The sequence below is a fragment of the Medicago truncatula genome, chromosome 7 (assembly GCF_003473485.1).
Source record: "Medicago truncatula cultivar Jemalong A17 chromosome 7, MtrunA17r5.0-ANR, whole genome shotgun sequence".
NCBI lineage: Eukaryota > Viridiplantae > Streptophyta > Magnoliopsida > Fabales > Fabaceae > Medicago > Medicago truncatula.
Genome location: NC_053048.1, coordinates 12,716,328 through 12,733,909, shown reverse-complemented (window position 1 = coordinate 12,733,909; position 17,582 = coordinate 12,716,328). Strand labels below are relative to the sequence as shown.

At 35.4% G+C, this 17,582-nt stretch overlaps 2 protein-coding genes across 3 annotated transcripts in view; both read right to left on the bottom strand.

The window, feature by feature from the left end:
* LOC25497956 (nuclear pore complex protein NUP1) overlaps nt 1-16,747 on the bottom strand; it is a 31,836-nt gene extending 15,089 nt beyond the window's left edge. Inside the window, exons 1-8 of one of the 2 annotated variants that reach the window (XM_039827572.1) lie at nt 16,412-16,747; nt 14,723-14,781; nt 14,019-14,185; nt 12,854-13,064; nt 11,770-12,075; nt 11,604-11,681; nt 10,117-10,788; nt 7,364-7,604 (exon numbers count right to left, since the gene is read on the bottom strand). In XM_039827572.1, coding sequence (XP_039683506.1) covers nt 7,364-7,604; nt 10,117-10,788; nt 11,604-11,681; nt 11,770-12,075; nt 12,854-13,064; nt 14,019-14,185; nt 14,723-14,781; nt 16,412-16,661 — 1,984 coding nt within the window. In that variant the 5' untranslated portion in view covers nt 16,662-16,747. Of the gene's footprint in view, nt 1-6,887; nt 7,605-10,116; nt 10,789-11,603; nt 11,682-11,769; nt 12,076-12,853; nt 13,065-14,018; nt 14,186-14,722; nt 14,782-16,411 lie in introns of those variants that run through there. The other variant, XM_039827571.1, reaches the window with a different exon arrangement.
* Nucleotides 1,064-1,959, bottom strand: LOC25497957 (probable FBD-associated F-box protein At5g38565). The gene is made up of 2 exons (XM_024770652.2): nt 1,807-1,959; nt 1,064-1,716 (listed from the first exon to the last, which is right to left on the bottom strand). Exons 1-2 carry the CDS (start codon nt 1,903-1,905, stop codon nt 1,444-1,446), a joined length of 372 nt encoding a protein of 123 aa, XP_024626420.1. The 5' UTR covers nt 1,906-1,959; the 3' UTR covers nt 1,064-1,443.
* Nucleotides 16,748-17,582: the final 835 nt, after the last annotated feature.

Below are 17,582 nucleotides of genomic sequence, written 5' to 3'. Positions count from 1 at the left end.
TTTGATAATATATGGTGAAAAAATTGGATAACCTAACATGTATATATTGCTATAATGTTTTCCTCGAAAAAAAATACTCTAACATTAGATAGTTCTATATGTTGCTACTGAAATTATTAGAAAATAAACACGCTGGCCACGGACTATGCATATTTCGATAGCATTTTTAATTAAAATAAAAAAATTAAAACTAAAATATTTAATGGTTGGAGCTGGATGGGCACCAGTAAAAATTGGAATGAGATACACAATAAATAATAAAAGAAAAGAAAAAATGTTCCATATGAGATCAAATGATGAATCAATTATGCATAGTGCCGTGTAAGTTGGTTTAAAGTTCATTTCAACAACTTATTTTAAAAGTCACTTCTATGTGGTTTTCTTCTTTACAAATAAGTTACTTCTTTTGCAAAGAGTTTTATTAAAATTGTGTTCGACCCTACTTCTTCTTAGAAGTGAAAGATAAGTAGAAAATAAGGAGGGCCAAACATGCTCTGAAACTGATATTGACCAAGTGTTGCCGATGGTGGATGGCGGAGAGCCAAAATCCCACCATACTAGCCGCCTTGTGGTGCCATCATAGAGGATTACCATACTGGCTGCCCTGTGGTGCCGTCATAGAGGATTATGGCGGAAAAACCTACAACATCAGCCGATATTTACCATGGGGGCGAGCCCAAAAATAGCCACCAATATGCACCATGGCCGACATTCGAAAACACTGTATTGAACTTGACTGACAGACTTTAAAACAAACTAAGACCACATTGTCAATTTTCCATTGAAAGCACACTCACATTCAACTAGTTAGTTTGTGTAGTTGCAAACTATAATAATATCAGTGACTTCCATTCCACATGTCCACAATAAACATGTTCCAAGGCACAAACCTTAATTATGTAAAAAGATAAAAAAGTTACTTTTATAGCATTAGCATAGAGTCGTAGAACTACATTTTAAATCTTTAGTTGTGCATTCAGGTGCACAACCTATGCCTTCGTGTGGGCGAGCGAAAAGACATACTTGACAAACATATTTTTAACTTAGAGAGTGAGCAACTCATTCAAAAGACTACCTAATGCATTGTCGTACTGTTTGTGAGACTACTGTTTACAGCTTCAACAACATGCATGCAATCAAATTTCAATATGAACTTAGTGATGGTTCAAGTTCTGTGTCATATCAGTATTTAGTAAACAACTGCCTGACACTAATAAGCATGGATATAACTTAAAACAAAAACAATTATCAGCAAGGAAGGAAATTTCACAGGTTTGGAGGAGCTAGAATCAAAAAACTTATTTGAAAATATATGACAGAGACCTAGCTAATGAAACAAAGTGCATGTATTTCAAACCATCCCATTGATATTATTGCATATCTAGAATCTAATATAACGTTAGAAAATAGGAATTAAAGTAGACGTGTCCTAACCTTCTTCAATCAAATGAATGAAAGTTTACATGCAATAGAGCCCCTTGGACACAAAGATAAATCCATTAGCATTTGGTGCTTTAAAGTTAAATCCCCTGGAGAGGCACTAATTGTCATCGTGCGCAGTAAGTTGGCATTCTTCAAAACATACTCTGCAAACTGAAGCTCACACTTCATGCCTTTGTAATATATAAGCGAGCATGTTCTTAGTTGAGAGGAAAGGCAGTTTGGAATAATTTCTGGTTCCTTCCAATCATCCTCATCAATACCATGTCCATAAAGCTGTCAAAATCCACATAGAAAGAAGAAAAAAAATTAAATTAGTTGAAAGTAGAGCTACAAAAAAATTATTATCATTGACATAAGTACAACCTTGTGAAGGGTAAGATTTTGAAGTTTAGGGCAATTCTTCAGCATTTCTAGCAACCACTTCCATTTGGTACGCCAATTTGATGTGAATATAAGCTCCATGTGAGTTAAGTTATGAAAAGCGTGAACTTGATGCTCGCTATGCCGCTATGTGGGTTACAAAGACAAACATTAGAAATAAGTTTCAACTTAATGGAACTTTAGCTAGTGATATGTAGTGATAGTCATACCAGTTCTAAACGCAAAAACTTTGCATTGCAAATCCAAGCAAATTGAATACTTTTTGGAACAAATTTAGAAATGTTAGCTCTGACCAAATTGGGCAAGTGTTTAAACTCTCCAATACCATCTTTCGAAAACCTACATAGTAAATAAGGTATTTCCAACTCCTCTAGAATGGGACACCCCTCAATAAGCTTATTAAAATCTCTTAGAATCGCAACCTTTTCCAAATGGAGAGTTTTAAGCAAGGGAAAATCGATTTGAGGAAGAACCCTCCCTATTATTGTTTTCAACTTAAGAACCACAAGGTTCCTGCCGCAGTTGAAAACACTTGACAAAGTAGGACTTAATCTGATTAGAAAATCGTGACCAGCGCTAGTAAAATCTAAGATGAGATTCTCAATTCCTTTTTTGACAGCAACAGGAACAAATCGATTGATATCATGTGGATCACATCCCGGGGAGGTACCACATTTGAGGTGGAACATTCGGATGGGCAATGTGGGGTCACGGGTGAGCATGACAGAGTAGACACAGGGCCGTCCATGAGAATTCGAAGGCTCGGCTCTGGAAATGAAAAGAGGTCAGTGATAAAATCAAAACATAATTTTTTTTAAAAGAGCAATGTTCTATTTATATTTTTTAAAAGATAAATACAAGGTGTCGTATATATGCGGTACACCCAGAGGTGAAAATGACTACCGTATACATGAGGAACCCCCACCTAACACCAAAATCAAGAGGAACTAATTCTATTAATCCTAAAAGAGGCCCATCCTTGTGAGGGAATGAAATAATCTTAGGGGGCCTAAGAGATATTAAGGGGGCCTAAAAAGAAACCACCATTATACTAGATATAAAAATAAAAAAAAAATTGAGGCCCATCCTTGAGGGAGGCCCAGCTCGTTTGAGCTGTTTGCACCCCCTCAGGGACGCCCCTGAGTAGACAAAATGTCGAAAAGTGTGGAAGTCTGTAAAGCTTTGGTCGTCGAAGTCGAGAGTGAAAACTGAGTGCCACAATGGATTCCATCTTTTAGAGAGAATGCTTGTTGCAGCAGATTGTTTGGTAGAGAGAAAAGAGAGAATGTGGCAGATAACGGAGTCCGGTAGGTTGCTGATTCTGTCCACATTTGGGATTGAACGGTGCGATGACATTGAATATGATGATAATGAGAACCAAAAGTAGGGTTTAGGAGATAGAAGCAGAGAGAGAGAGGGTTACGATTCAACGAGAGTGGGGAGATATGGGGGCTGGTGAGTGATGAGTGAGGTTTATAATTTTATAAATGTTATAAATATTAATAGTGGATGTCCAAATAGCAAATGTGTTAGTGGGCCATACTATTAGGTTATTGGGCTTAATTCATAAGCTACTCTATTTTCCGAGCTCATTTGTAACATTGATATACAGATTAGTGAATAAGAATATTTCTCCTTATTCTCTCTTCTTCTCTTTCTCTCTATTACTCTCTCTATTTACTTATTTTCATAACAATAAACTCATTAAAATTTAATCAAGATTATTTATTACTCCCTCTATGAAAAACCAAAAAACATTAAAACCAATGCAATCATTAATTAGTGTAACTTTTTGCATACTATTACAAATATACCCTCATAAAAAATTGTGAAACATTAAATACACTTACTGATATTAAAAACAAACACATTAAATAAGGGATAGAAAAGTCTTTTGAACAATAACTACACCTTAAAAGTTGTAATATTTTCTTATATTTAGGACCAGAATTATTTTTGAAAATTTTCTTATATATAGGACCGGAGGGAGAGTATAATTTTTAAGGTTTTACAGATGATGACTTGTACTCCAAAAGGCGCGTGTGTTTCTAGAAGCTTCCATTTGTCAGTTTAATGTTGGCGTATATTTGAATTGTATTTGCAAAATAGATTTGGTAAAAAATATTTTGTGAAGATTGTTGTAGAAAATATAAAAGATTTGTTTCAAATATATTTGTGTGCTTCAAGGAGATTGTTGCTGAAAATATATTTATGGATAGCAAATATATTTTTGTATCGTATGATGCAAATATATCTACGGAAGGAATATTTGATGCAAATATATTTGTGAAAAATATAGGTTGCTTCTAGAAGATTGTAGGTGAAATATAATTATTGTCAGCTGAAATTGTTTAGCCTGTGAAGAAAAATCTCAAGTTGTTGAATGGAAAGACTCATACCCTGGTTTTATTCACCCAATTCAATATAATTGAATGGAGTCTATTAGGGTTTCATTGTTAAGCCTTGTGCTTTATTTTGTATACCTTTCTAGGTCATGCCATTGATTATCAAAGCACAAAGATGGTTTGTTTTATTTGAGCTGTATTGGATCAAAGCCATCATTTAACAAAAGAGTCTTATTAGGGTTTTGAGTCCTTGTTGTTTGTGAGCCACTCTTATATCACCTTGATGCTAGAGTTGCACTGTTAGTTGAGTTGTAAGTTCTGAATCACTCGCAAGCTTTTAAGCAAGAGTGGATTATGTTTTACACGGAGTGTCTCCATTTCATTTGTAAGTGTTGATTATCACTGGTGAGTGATTGACTGGAAGTAAGTGGGGCTCTCATATCTAGGAGTGCCTTAGATAGAAATCACACGGGTAGCAATCAGCTGCAAAGCTAGTAGACTGGAGAAGTTTATGAAGGCTTCAAACTGATACTATTATAGTAGATTTCCTTCCTAGCTTGGTAGCCCCCCAGATGTAGGTGACGTTACACCGAACTTGGTTAACAAATATCTTGTCTTATTTCCTTCATGCACTTTACATTAAGTTATTTGTTATTTGTGTTGTTACATGTCTGGACATAGCATTTGACATTTCTGATGTCTTGACATCGTATACGACATTTATCCACTACGTCCCGGAATTTCAGTCAGGAAGGGGGGTCTTTTAAGTTACTTAATTATAACTTTTAAACGCCGAATCACTTACATTTTTAAGATCTGAAATCTCCGATATTATTAAAGTTAAATAATTTAAAAGACCTAAGTAATACAAAATAACTTAAGGAATTAACTTGTAAAATTTAAATAATTTAAAAGACTTAAGTGGTAAAGAAAAACTTAAAAAACCAACCTGTTAAAATAAAATAACTTAAGCTTACAGACCTCCAATATAATTTAGCCCAAATTGTAAGACCAAGTTTGGTTTATTTCTAGTTTGGTTTTTTTTTCTAAATGTATTTTTTAGGCAAAATCATGTACGCAGTTCTTAAACCTTGCTCTTGTATGAAAGCATTTAGACTAGCATTTGTATGAAAAAGTAAGACCTAATCTGATTAGAAAATCGTGACTAGCGCCGGTAAAATCTAAGATGAGATTCTCAATTCCTTTTTTGACAGCAACAGGAACAAATCGATTGATATCATGAGGATAACATCCCGGTGAGGTACCACATTTGAGGTGGAACAATCGGATAGGCAATGTGGGGTCACGGATGAGCATGACTGAGTAGACGAAAAGTAGAAAAGCGTGGAAGTCTGTAAAGCTTTGATCGTCGAAGTTGAGAGTGAAAACTGAGTGCCACAATGGATTCCATCTTTTGGAGAGAATGCTTGTGGCAGCAGATTGTTTGGTAGGGAGAAAAGAAAGAATGTGGCAGATAACGGAATCAGGAAGGGCGCTGATTCTGTCGAGAGTTGAAATTCAACGTCGGGAGGACATTTTAGATGGTGAGAATGAAAGCTTGGGTTTGGGCGTAAGGAGAATGAAAGCGTGCACTGATTTACAACACAACATACACAATCCATTAACATTCACCCATAAATCTTGTTTAAACGTACACAATAGAGTTGTATTATTTGAACGACCATTTTAATGACAATTTTTGTAACAACCATAAATTCATAATTAAAATGAGGTATTGGCACAAAAATCAAAACAACATGGAGAAAGTAAAAACATAATGTGAGAATGGAAGAGAAAGTTGTTACAAAAATTGTCAAAAAATAGTTCTACAAATATTATTTATCTTCACAATACATTGGTACAAACCACACCTTTTGGTGATTTTTTTCAACTAAACTAAAACTAATTTATACACATAAATTATGATTAAATATGTTTTTGGGCCCTATAAATATTTCAAGTTTTTGTTATAGTCCTTCTAAAATTTTCCTACTTTATGTATTTTTTTATAAAATTGTGAAGAAATGTGTATAATATTGTAAAAATCTCTACCAAAAAATATTAGAACTTTTTAACAAAATATGAATTTTTAACCACCAAAAATATTAAAATTCATATTTAATATTATAAACTTTTCCGCAAATTTAATTCAAAAATATGAATTCTACATATGAATTTACTTTAAAAGATGGATCAAAAGTGAATATGGAAAAAATTTAGGGGTCTAAAAGCCGAAGAATCACTTTGATCTTCTTAACATGTGCAAATTCACATATGATAGAAAAACTTTTGTTATATTGTTAATGTCATTAAAAAATATAAGTACTGTTTAATACAATTTAAAAGGTTCAAATATCTATACATATAATTTTAATAAAAACAAATTGTTAAAATCAAATTGATATAGAAAATTTTAAGTAATTATTTGACTAAAATCAAGTTATTTATTCTAATCAATTTTATGTATAAGAAAATATCTATACATAATTTTTTTTTTTCTTACATGTGTCCATTATATTCATTCTAATGATATATATTCCTGATTAATATTTCAACTCCAACATATATACTTTCTTAAAAGTCGGGGTTTTTTTACAAAAGTTTAAAATTTTAGAAGGTTTTTGTCTAATCGCTCATGATAAAAAATAAAAATGTACTTCTCTAGTAGAAAAAAAGCGCAATGCATGAATCAAGGTTGCATGCCCTGCGACAAAATCCTTCTCGAATAAAAAGATCTCATCATATAACCTTTTATGTTTTCCGATGAGATGCGTTTTAGAAAGAAAATACACAAGTGGGATGAGATCATGAGAACCATAAACATCACATTTTCTGCACCAAAACGACATCATTTTCCTCATATTCACCTTAAAACAAATTGTAAGCTAAAGTACAAAACCTGCTGGTAGCCTGTTGAAGGGTATAAATAAAGAAATGAGAGGTAAAAAATTAGCAGAGACAATCTTTTGGAACCTCATTTGTTCGTTTTACTCAACAGTTGACAGCAGTTTTTTCAAATGAAAACGACAGCCTTGCCGTATTGATTGAACCAAAGTTATACTTTATGACTCCAGCATCATTATCAACTGTATTGCTTGTGGAAGGGAAGGAAAAGACTACTGCTGGATTTGACATTTTAACTCCAAAACTGTATAACAATTGATTAGATGTTTCTTCTAATTGTTGCTGATTACCAGTAGAGAATAATAATGGCATGATGGATGGTGTTGGCGGTTCAGAGAATACAGACGAGGTTGCTGTAACAGGGAAGGTAAATCCCGAGCTGTTATCTGATGCTAAGGCCCATTTTGATTCAGGCTTCTTGATGGAAATTGGAGCTAAAACTGGTTTACTAGCGGCATTATTAGCGACTGTCTTCTTTTCTTGATTTACTAAAGGATACTGACCAACACTTGGGAGAGCCATCAAAACATCCTGCACAGTTAGTACATCAAAAACATTACGTTCATGAAATAGTAGGCCAAAAACATATGTATTGTGATGATAATATAATATATAAAAAAAAAACAATTTAGATATATTTTTATCCCTTATATATCTAGTTTTTCGTCTTATTCCCTGTAGAATTCATTGTAACAAACTGATCTATGTAATGTATATTCTTTTTGTTCACAACAACAACCAAGCGATCAACACTCAAAAGGACAACACCCACCAAAAAAACACAACCCCACCTGAAAATGACTCCTAGTCAACCGACCATAGTAAAACGGCATCCATAACACCCATCGTCACTACTCACCCCAAAAGAACACCTTTGTAAAAGAAAACCAGTCCTCAACACCCAAACTGAGCCACTTCTACCTTTTCTAAAAATCAATCATCCTCCACCACCGCACAATCTCCAGTCCACCGAAAGAACACCTAAAAAAGCCAAAAACCAAACTTGAACCAAAGAACTGACTCCCGATCTCGAATCAAAAGCGATCGGCCCACCAAACTTCAGGACAAAATCAGAAGGCCACCTCACCCCCGGTCCACGTGAGAAACACCAAAGCCAATCAAAACAAAATTGCAGTAAGACACCAGCTCCCGATCTCGAAGCAAAATAATCGGCCCACCAACATCCAACACACAAAAGGTAAGACAAACGGCATGATTTGCGGTTGTGCCAAACGTCAATCAAATCAAAAAAAGGAAGCTGCTCAGATCGAAGGACATCCATCGTCAAAGCACCCTAAACACAAACAAGAGTAAGCAACAACGGATATGGACCCGAATAACAAAGGCGGCCTCCAAAAGAAATCACTCACAACAACCACCACAAAAACACCCACCTCCTAGACCACCCCCTGAAAAAGCTCCCGTCCACAGAGCGTTTCAACACCAGATCTGCGACCACCAATCCAAATCACACATCACCGCCACTACCACCACCTCAAAACGAGCCACCACCACCACCACTCCTCCCCATCACCACCACCAAAAACTATTCCGCCAAACCGCCTCACCAAGAAAACAGATGGCCACACAAATACAGATCAGAGGAAGACTGAAAACCAACAACAAAACACGAGCAGCGACGCCGGTTTGAAGTGGAAAACACAATCCAGATCGGTGACAAGGAAAAGGCACCACCACCATCACACACCACCACCACATCCCCGCATATCAGCACCACTACACATCACCACCACCACACCACGGAGAAAACAGCACCAACCACCACATCTATTATACGCCACCACTACCACCTCTCAAAACACCTCCAAACAAAACGGATCCGTGACAGTTCCACCACCACCAAGCCTCACACCGCGAACAACAGTGATAGACTGCAAAAGGAAACCAGCCACAATAGAGAGCTCAAAGTTCCGAAATGAAAAGAGGGTTTGGCCAATAAAACATATCGGAACAGTGACAGCAGCAAAGCAGTGATGGAAGGAGTTGGAAATGCATCACGGACTGAGGAAAACGCAAGAGGGAGCCATCACCACCAAACCTCCAAAAACGTGGCCACAACTCACCACCACCACCAAAATCTATAGCAGATCTGGACAGAAACCGGAAAAAAAAAACGAAAGAAAAAAACCGACACTCCGGCGCGGCGGCGCGACAACACTAGCCTAGACCAGTGGCAGCGCCGCCCACCTACAACACCCAAAAACCCTCCGTCAAGGTGGAAGCACCACTGCCTAGCTCACTCCGACCTCAGCAGCACCAACCACAGGGGAAGAGAACACAGAAGACACTCCGACCGCAGCAACACCAACCTCCGGCAAGCAGAACAAGGCACAACAACCGCCGGACGGGAAGAGGGTCACCGGTGGTGCGGAGGTTGAACCTCGTCGCACCACCACTCCAGTGGTCTACATCGGAAGAGAAAGGATTTGGATTTGAGGAGGGAGGCGATGAGAAATTCTAGAGAGAGGTTTGAGAGAAAAATCTAGAGAGGGGCAAGGAGGATTTTTAAGCCTATGTAATGACCAAATCCACGAGAGAACTTTTTATTTAGTCCTTAGTATTATTTGGTGTATGTTCAAAACTGAAAAATGGACTCAAACAAAGAAGGGTGTATTTATACATTATAGGGAACACTTGATAACAAAATTTTCAAGATATTAAATAAATAATTATATTTGACAATGACCATAATATTTAAATCTATAAATAATTAGTAAATTGGCTACCACAAAATAACTTCCCAGCCCCAAAACCTTTATTTCTGGATGCCTTTCCCACTATCTTGCCATTATCTCCATGTAGGTAAGGTTGTTACAACTTAATTCCTTCTTCTACCATTGGTCATCTAAACTATCCAATTTTGCTATATTATAATACCACAGGGTGCATAAAACTACATATAATTTAGCCCCAAAATCGTTTTTTTTTCAAACAGACAAACAATTTTTCTCGCCTTATCCTTGTGTGACAAATTTAGGACAAAACTACATGTAAAAACATTAATGGCCATAAAATAGAGTACCTTGTCAGTAGACTTCACTGAAAACATTTGAGAACTACCAAAATTTTGTGTAGTCCTTGCATCATTAGCGAGTCTGGGGATACTTCTGTGAACATTCAGGTCAGATGTCAAAGTCCCTTCTTTTGTGATGTCAACAGATTTATCAGTACTCTCCCTAGGTTGAATATCAACATTGCAGTTCCCTTCATCTTCATTTCTTAGAATAGAATCCGTTCCACAAAACTCATTGTATTTACTAGGGCTAACATCTTTTGGTTTAACCAAGCCATTGTCTACATTTGAAAAGACAGTACTTGTATTAACCGAAGATTCAGCATTATTCCATTTAGTTGCTAGCTTCAGCTCAGCAGATTTCTCCTTAGGAGTGGGAATGTTTCTATCAATATGCTCCAATATCTTCTTAGCCATCAAACTAGTATGCGTGGGTACTGTTGGAACACTGCGCTCAAAGCCCAATGGCTTATGACTGCTGCTCATCCAGCCCAGATCCATTCTTGTTGCAACAGTAGGAGTTGAAGATTCAATAAAACTGGAATTTTCTCTCTGTGAAGAACTCATAGATGAATATGCCGGTCTCCGTGAAGTTGATTGTACACCAACCTTATGCCTAGTTCGACGAATAGGTCCAACAGACCCATATCCACTTTCCGATGCACCAACTTCAGATTTGTCCTATGTTTATTATATAATTATGTTAGTAACCAATTACCAGCAGAAAGGAAAAAGTAATCAACCATTTTAAAGAATTAAATAAAATATTGAAACTAAAGGAATGAACCAAATTCAAATACAAGATAGTTAAATAATAAAATCTCAAACAAACATAATGACCGAAGCTTGAGATGAACTTGATTAAAAAAAGTTAAATTATTTTGACAAAACTTGCCAGATTCAGAAAAAAGCACAAAAAATTCCTACTTTCATGATCAAATTTTCGAGGTTTTAGATGCCCTTTACTTGAGATATGAAAAGTTTCAATTTCATTATTAGAATATATCTACAAAATCTTTAATTTAAAGTTTGTAGGCAATAACCAAACTAATAAGTGAAAAAAATCTTGGTCTTTACTCTTTACAAACACTAGGATGCCAAATAAAATTGCATCGTCTCCATTTTCCCAGCACACCTCTGAATGCTAAAGTCAAAGCAGGAAATTTTAGATATTTGGCTCGTACAATCGAGTTTGGTAGCAAGTTAAGTTTTGAAATGTGATCACCCATTAATTGATTAAATAAAAATCTGTCAGTATCATTTATCTACAATCTCTTAACGCTTAACATAAGCAAAGGTCAAACAAGTAAGCAAGATAGATAAGAATGCCATAGACCGTGAAAGGATCAAACTTCAACCAAAATTAACTTATTCTAACCAATAATTATAACCATTAAGACTGTTACATAAGAATTTCAGTATTAGCTATGGGGTGTTAAGGGAATCAACATACAATAAGTCGAATAGAATCACAATAACAGATCATTGAGACCTACCTTCAGATACAGACTTGTTTGTGATTGACGGAGAGGAGTTGATGAAATGCGGCTGTAACTGCCTTGGGTATGAATCAACTGGAGAAAAAGAAAACAAAAAACAATACAATTTTAAATACAATTTGAGCATTGAAGTACAAGATATGTTATATCTGAAAAAACAAACCTTGGACTTAGACTTTGTTAATAGAGTTTTGGAATACGGAGTCCGTGCATGATTAAGAAATCCATATTTGCTTCCCTGACTTTGTGGTGTTGAGTAAGCATGCTGCACGAATGCCCCTGGCCAGCCTGTTGGTGACTTTTTTGATGGTGATGGATCATATGATTTTATTGCAGCTTCATCAGTAAGGAGCATTGTGCTTTCGACAGTTTGAATCATGTTTTTAGAACTGGGGCCTCCTTCGGATGCTTGGGAACCCATAAATGCTCTAGCAATCTCAATTGGTGAAGCACCGATTTCATCTTGACCCTGTAGAGTTGTTAATTAGACTATTATACAACAAAACTAACCCTAAAATGACTACATGTTTTACAATTCAAATGCATACTAATATTTCAGGTACTGTCAAGCTAAATCTTTCTTCCTTAAGATAAGTGAAATTTAAATTCGAACATTTCACCCTATATTTCCACGGAATTGTGTACAAAAACATTTTACAATTCAAATGCCGGCTTTCAGGGAATGTCAAACCCCATATTTCTTTCTTAAGACAAGACAGATTTGAGCTTGAAGATTTCACTGTCAATTTACACATAATTGTGTGTGTGTGTGTTCAAGGAGAAATAATACCATGATTCATGAGTTTTTGCAACAAATTAATTATCGTGTGCTATCGTTGGTAACAATAAAATTCTAATAAGAGGACAGAATAATAACAATAAAAAAATTATAAATGGTAATTATAAATTGAATAAGCTACTTAAAGCTATAATTGGGTAGAGACAACCTATTGATGAAAATTTTTATCCCAATAAAATCTGGGATAAGATTCCCCCAAGAAAATCAATTGAGATTGTTTCCAAACTGATATAATCTTTTGCACAACGATTTCCAACAATAACAACTTTAATTTTGAAGTACTACACATTCTTTCTTCTCTCCTTTCTCTTGCCCAACTCTACCATAGATATCTAATAGATTGTAGACACAATTCAGCCCTAAGAAGATAGCACATATTGGCAAGGAATTTATCATGGCTATTAGTAAATGTGAATAGTTCAAACAAGTACATGCAATGCTCACACACTTTTGAGATGCCAGGTGTTGCGCTACCCCGTATGGCTGCATTTGATTCTTCGTGCCTTCGTTCATTGAAAACCTTCGGAAGCTTGTGTGCCGCTACAAGGCCCCCAACATCTTGTCTAGAAGTCAAATTTGTATGCTCCTTTCCTTCTTCAACATTCAAAACGTCGATTTCTCTTGAATTCAAAATTTCCACCATACGATTGAATTCATCTCTACATAAGAAGATTAAAGATATTTAGATGGTCTGGAGAAAGCAACAACAAATGGTTTTCATCATGATGCGACGTTTCAAAAGGAAAGGAAGGTAATTGTTTCATTTTTAAGTAAAATTATTCTCCTATTTGGATATTCTTTTCAAGAAAATAAAATGAAAGATTAACATCTAAGTGTAACCGTCCAATTGACCTTCATTCATTATTATTATTTTGGTCGAGTAGCCTAGTAGCTAGAAATTCACCTTTTTAAGGTGAATAAGTGGGAAATCCGGGATTTGACCCCCGACCCCTGCATATATTATGCGATGTCCCGACCAACCGAGCTATGCTCATGGGGAACGACCTTCATTCATTTTTATACACTTTAAGTCAATCCGAGATTGAAAAATTAACGCTTGTTTCCCTCTATCCCAAGCCTTCCACACACACACACAGATATACCCTTTATATTTTAATCAAACTACACATTAAGTTTTGACACATGTATAAAAAAAATTGTCACAAATTTGAACTTATATCATTGAGAGTAAAAGGCTCAGTATTAGCTTTTATTTTGTTAAGCCAATGCCTAGGAGTGGCTTAAATATTTCAAACGCCAAATAAGAGAGGCATGCTTGAAAATATCATAAACTATGCAAGTAATATCCAAACGAGACTTTTCTGTGCTCTAGGATATCCACATGAGGAGAAAAAGAAGACAGACGATGATAATTTTTTTTGAATTCCATCCCAAAACAACCAACGTTGGCAAGAAACATAAGAATAACAAACAGGGTTCATCTCTATAAAAATTGTATATCAAATTACAAGAACCTTGTGTAAGTTCTAAGCCATAGGGATGAACAATCTGATCTTACAGCATTACCAACTTCAATAATAAAACTGGTAAATGAGCCACTCAGCAAGGTGGAGAAAAAACTACTACAGTTATTATGAAGTTAATTAATGTACCTAGTGAATTTTGTTCGTTTCACCAGTTGCTCTATATCTGAAAGCTTATTATTCTCATGTTGCTCTCCTTTCTCAACACGCCTAGGCAGAACAAAGTCAAAACTGCTGTTTTGCTTACTGCTACCATCACCGATGCTTGCCATTTTAGACAATTCAGATTGTGGGAGCTGCGAATAAATAAGCAAATTTGATAATAGGAAAATAATCAAATTCAATACCAAGAATTGAGGCATGAAATACTGAAAGTGAGATAGATAAAAAAAAAAAAAGAGGAAGTTATTCATTGAAATAGATGGATTCAAACAAACAAAACTTTAGGATGAAGAAAATGAAGAACAAGGCTGAAAGGGCTTGTCACACGAGCATATGATATGAAAATCCAGATAAATTATAATCAGTCATGTGACATTAATGGATAAGGCCATATCATTACAAAAGTGTAAATGGAGCGTTAATTTGTATCTGCTTGGAAGAATAATTTATGAAAGTAACTACTCGAATTTGTTTAGAGGCAAAATTTATTTTGTATAGCATAGTTACTAATCCTGAATAACAGTACCAGTGGCCAGCCTAAAAAAAGTTGTTAGAAATAATATACAAAATAGGGTAGTTATAGACTGGTTCTATGTTGTAAGTAATCACAACTGCAACATACTAAGCATAAAACTATACACTAATAGAGAAGAAGCAAAAACATTTCTTACATGTAAATTGATTTTGAGCAGACTATCTTCATTGTGTTGTTCACTGGTTCCCAATTTACCTGTCACAACTCAATAAAATGATCGGGAATATGAGTGTATCGCCAATATCAATAATAATCAGTACCTGAAATTATATATCTAACACATTGACAATAGGCTAAATATTTAACGCCACAACTAAAGGGCTTGTTGTGTCTATAAGTTGAAAGCATAAAAAGCAAAAATAATATTTAACATGTATCAAGCACCAGACTATCTCTTTACACTGATAAAATACAAATTTAGACAGCAGGATGAAACGCTCAGGAAATAGAATAGTAAGTAGCTTCAGAGAAATGCGAGAATACTATCTCTTTTAATATGTCATTCTTGAAAGCCACAAACTTCATGGCACCTTATCATTACACCCATTTTAAAACAAACATCAAAGATTTGCCATACCTACAACTATTAGTTCACATTAAGCTAATATGGTTGTCGTTACATTTGCCCCTCTACTAAGCTTTAGTTAGTAAAATGAAGGACTTTCATTGAAATCAATAGAAACATCACCCGCTAACATGTTAATCATCCCATTAAATGCATAAGTTAAGATCAAACGCCATTTTTACAAATACTTAAAGTAGGGTTCGGGTTTTTTTTGGCAATCCACATATTTGAGCTTATAACTTATAGCTTATGGCTTATAAGCTCATTTGACTAAAAAAGACCCGTTTGGTAACCGTAATTTTCTCATGAGCTTATAGCTTATTTTTACTAGCTTGTAGCGTTTTTTTATAAGTTAAGGGTCTGTTTGGATTAGGCTTATTTTGAGCTTATTCAAATAAATAAGCTTATATATTAATTTATAAGTTCTCACAAACGAAAATTGTTTCTTTATAAACTGTTTTTTCATAAACTACATTTACAAACTTATGATTTATTTTTTTTTGGTGTATTGTACGCATCCTTACCCTGTTTTTGACACAAGAGGTTGTTTGCAGGACTTGAACCCATGACCTTTCAGATACATGACAACAACTTTACCGGTTGCGCCAAGGCTACCCCTCATTTACAAACTTATGAATAATACATAAAAACTTATTTGTTTGCATAAGTTGTTTTGCATAAGCTCAAAATAAACCTAATCCAAATGGACCCTAATTCAAGTAGCTTATAGCTTAAAGCTTGTAGCTTATCATTTTTTATCTCAATTTTACCCATGTAGCGTGAAGTGACAATATATAAGCTGGTTCAAGCGCTGGTTTTACAAAACACTACAAATTCAATCAGCTAACTTATCCGCCATCAGCTATACACTATAAGCTATCATCTACCAAACAGTGCCTTCATATACTGTTCTTATTACGACTATATAAAATAATTGTATATTTGTAAGGTTTCAACAAAACAGAGTCCCAAATATACACTGCCACTAATAAATTAGGACTTCAATTTCAAAGTTCAAATTCTAAAACTCTGCATCAATTAATTCATCATCCTGTAACCAAAGCTACTTAACTCTCTCCCTCACATAACATCACTTGGTAACCAAACTAATTATGTCATAATCTCAAGTTAAACAACTCACATTGTTTAATTACTGTTTGTAATCACTATAATCATGCTCGCAATGGCAACAATGATAATTCATAAGAGATCTAGGTTAATTGTGTCTGAAAAATAAGGAACGCGAAAAGAGAAACTAACCTTGATCATCTTCAATGGAAGGAGGGTTAGTAGCGGAATCAGTAGCGGAGAAGAAAGAAGGAAGAAAACGAGTGGCTCCGTCAGCGATGATGCGGTAGGCAGGATCAACGAGCTTTGAAATCCATCGGCGGTTCGATGGTGGACGGGCGTAAGGACTGGCTGGTGGCTTTCTCGGCGGTGGCTTTCGAAGTTTGCCGCCGGCGCCTCTTTGCTCCGGTGCGGTTGACGGCAACGGTGTGATTTGATCCATGGAATAATAAACAGTTGATAGAGGAAAAAGTAAAAATCGAACGATGGCACTGAACCCACTTACAAAGTCGAGTAGCCGTGAATTTCTTTTTTTTTTTTTTTTTTTGGTTACACAAAGTTTAGGGTGAGGGGATGGTACCCCAGTCCAAGACAGGGAAGACCTTCGTGCTCAAAGAGCACTTACAAAGGTAATTATATTTACCTCCCTCCAAAGGCACTAGTGGGGCTCGAACCCGGGTTCTCTCGGATTCAAAGGCAGAAATTTCTTTTTCTTTCAAAATCAGAATTTTATCTTGAAAATTACGCATTCAATCCATTAAAATAATGAAAAGTAATTTTCTTTTTACATAAATTTTCTCAATCATTTTTAAAGAACTTTCCTTTCAACTGAGTTAAACTTACGGGAACTGCCTCCTTTTTAATTGAAATATACACCCTTCACTTTTGTTAAGAGTGTAAGTGGTTCGGATAAAACCGATGAAATTGAAAATCCAAACCGAACAAAACTGAAAACGTATCTCATCTTATTGGTTCTGTTCAAAACCGAACCGAACCAACTTAAATCGATCTAGTTTAGTTCGGTTCTTAGTTTTTAATTTTGAGATTCAAAGAATCGATGAACTGAATCGATGTTAACCTCACTCCTCATTTTAGTAATATTATCCCTCTTCATACACAATTATGAATCAACTCAAAATTAAAGTTCACCATAAAATACTCCTTTGTTTACTCACTTTCTCCCATCATCATCTCATCTCATCACTCACTCTATTTTGTTTCTACTAAAAAAGAACATTAGCGTCAGTCACACATAACCCATCGTTCCTCACCGTCGTTGGGATCGTCCATGTCTTGTTAGTTTTTTCATGTTAGTTATACAAAGTAATTTAAAAAACATAGAACATGGAAAACAAAGTTATAA

What these genes read in the sequence shown, in the direction of transcription:
- LOC25497957 (XM_024770652.2), bottom strand. Translation starts at nt 1,905, where the DNA reads ATGGAGCTTATATTCACATCAAATTGGCGTACCAAATGGAAGTGGTTG. An exon ending in AAAATCTTACCCTTCACAAG is followed by an intron (nt 1,717 to 1,806) that starts GTTGTACTTATG and finishes GGATTTTGACAG; the next exon opens with CTTTATGGACATGGTATTGA.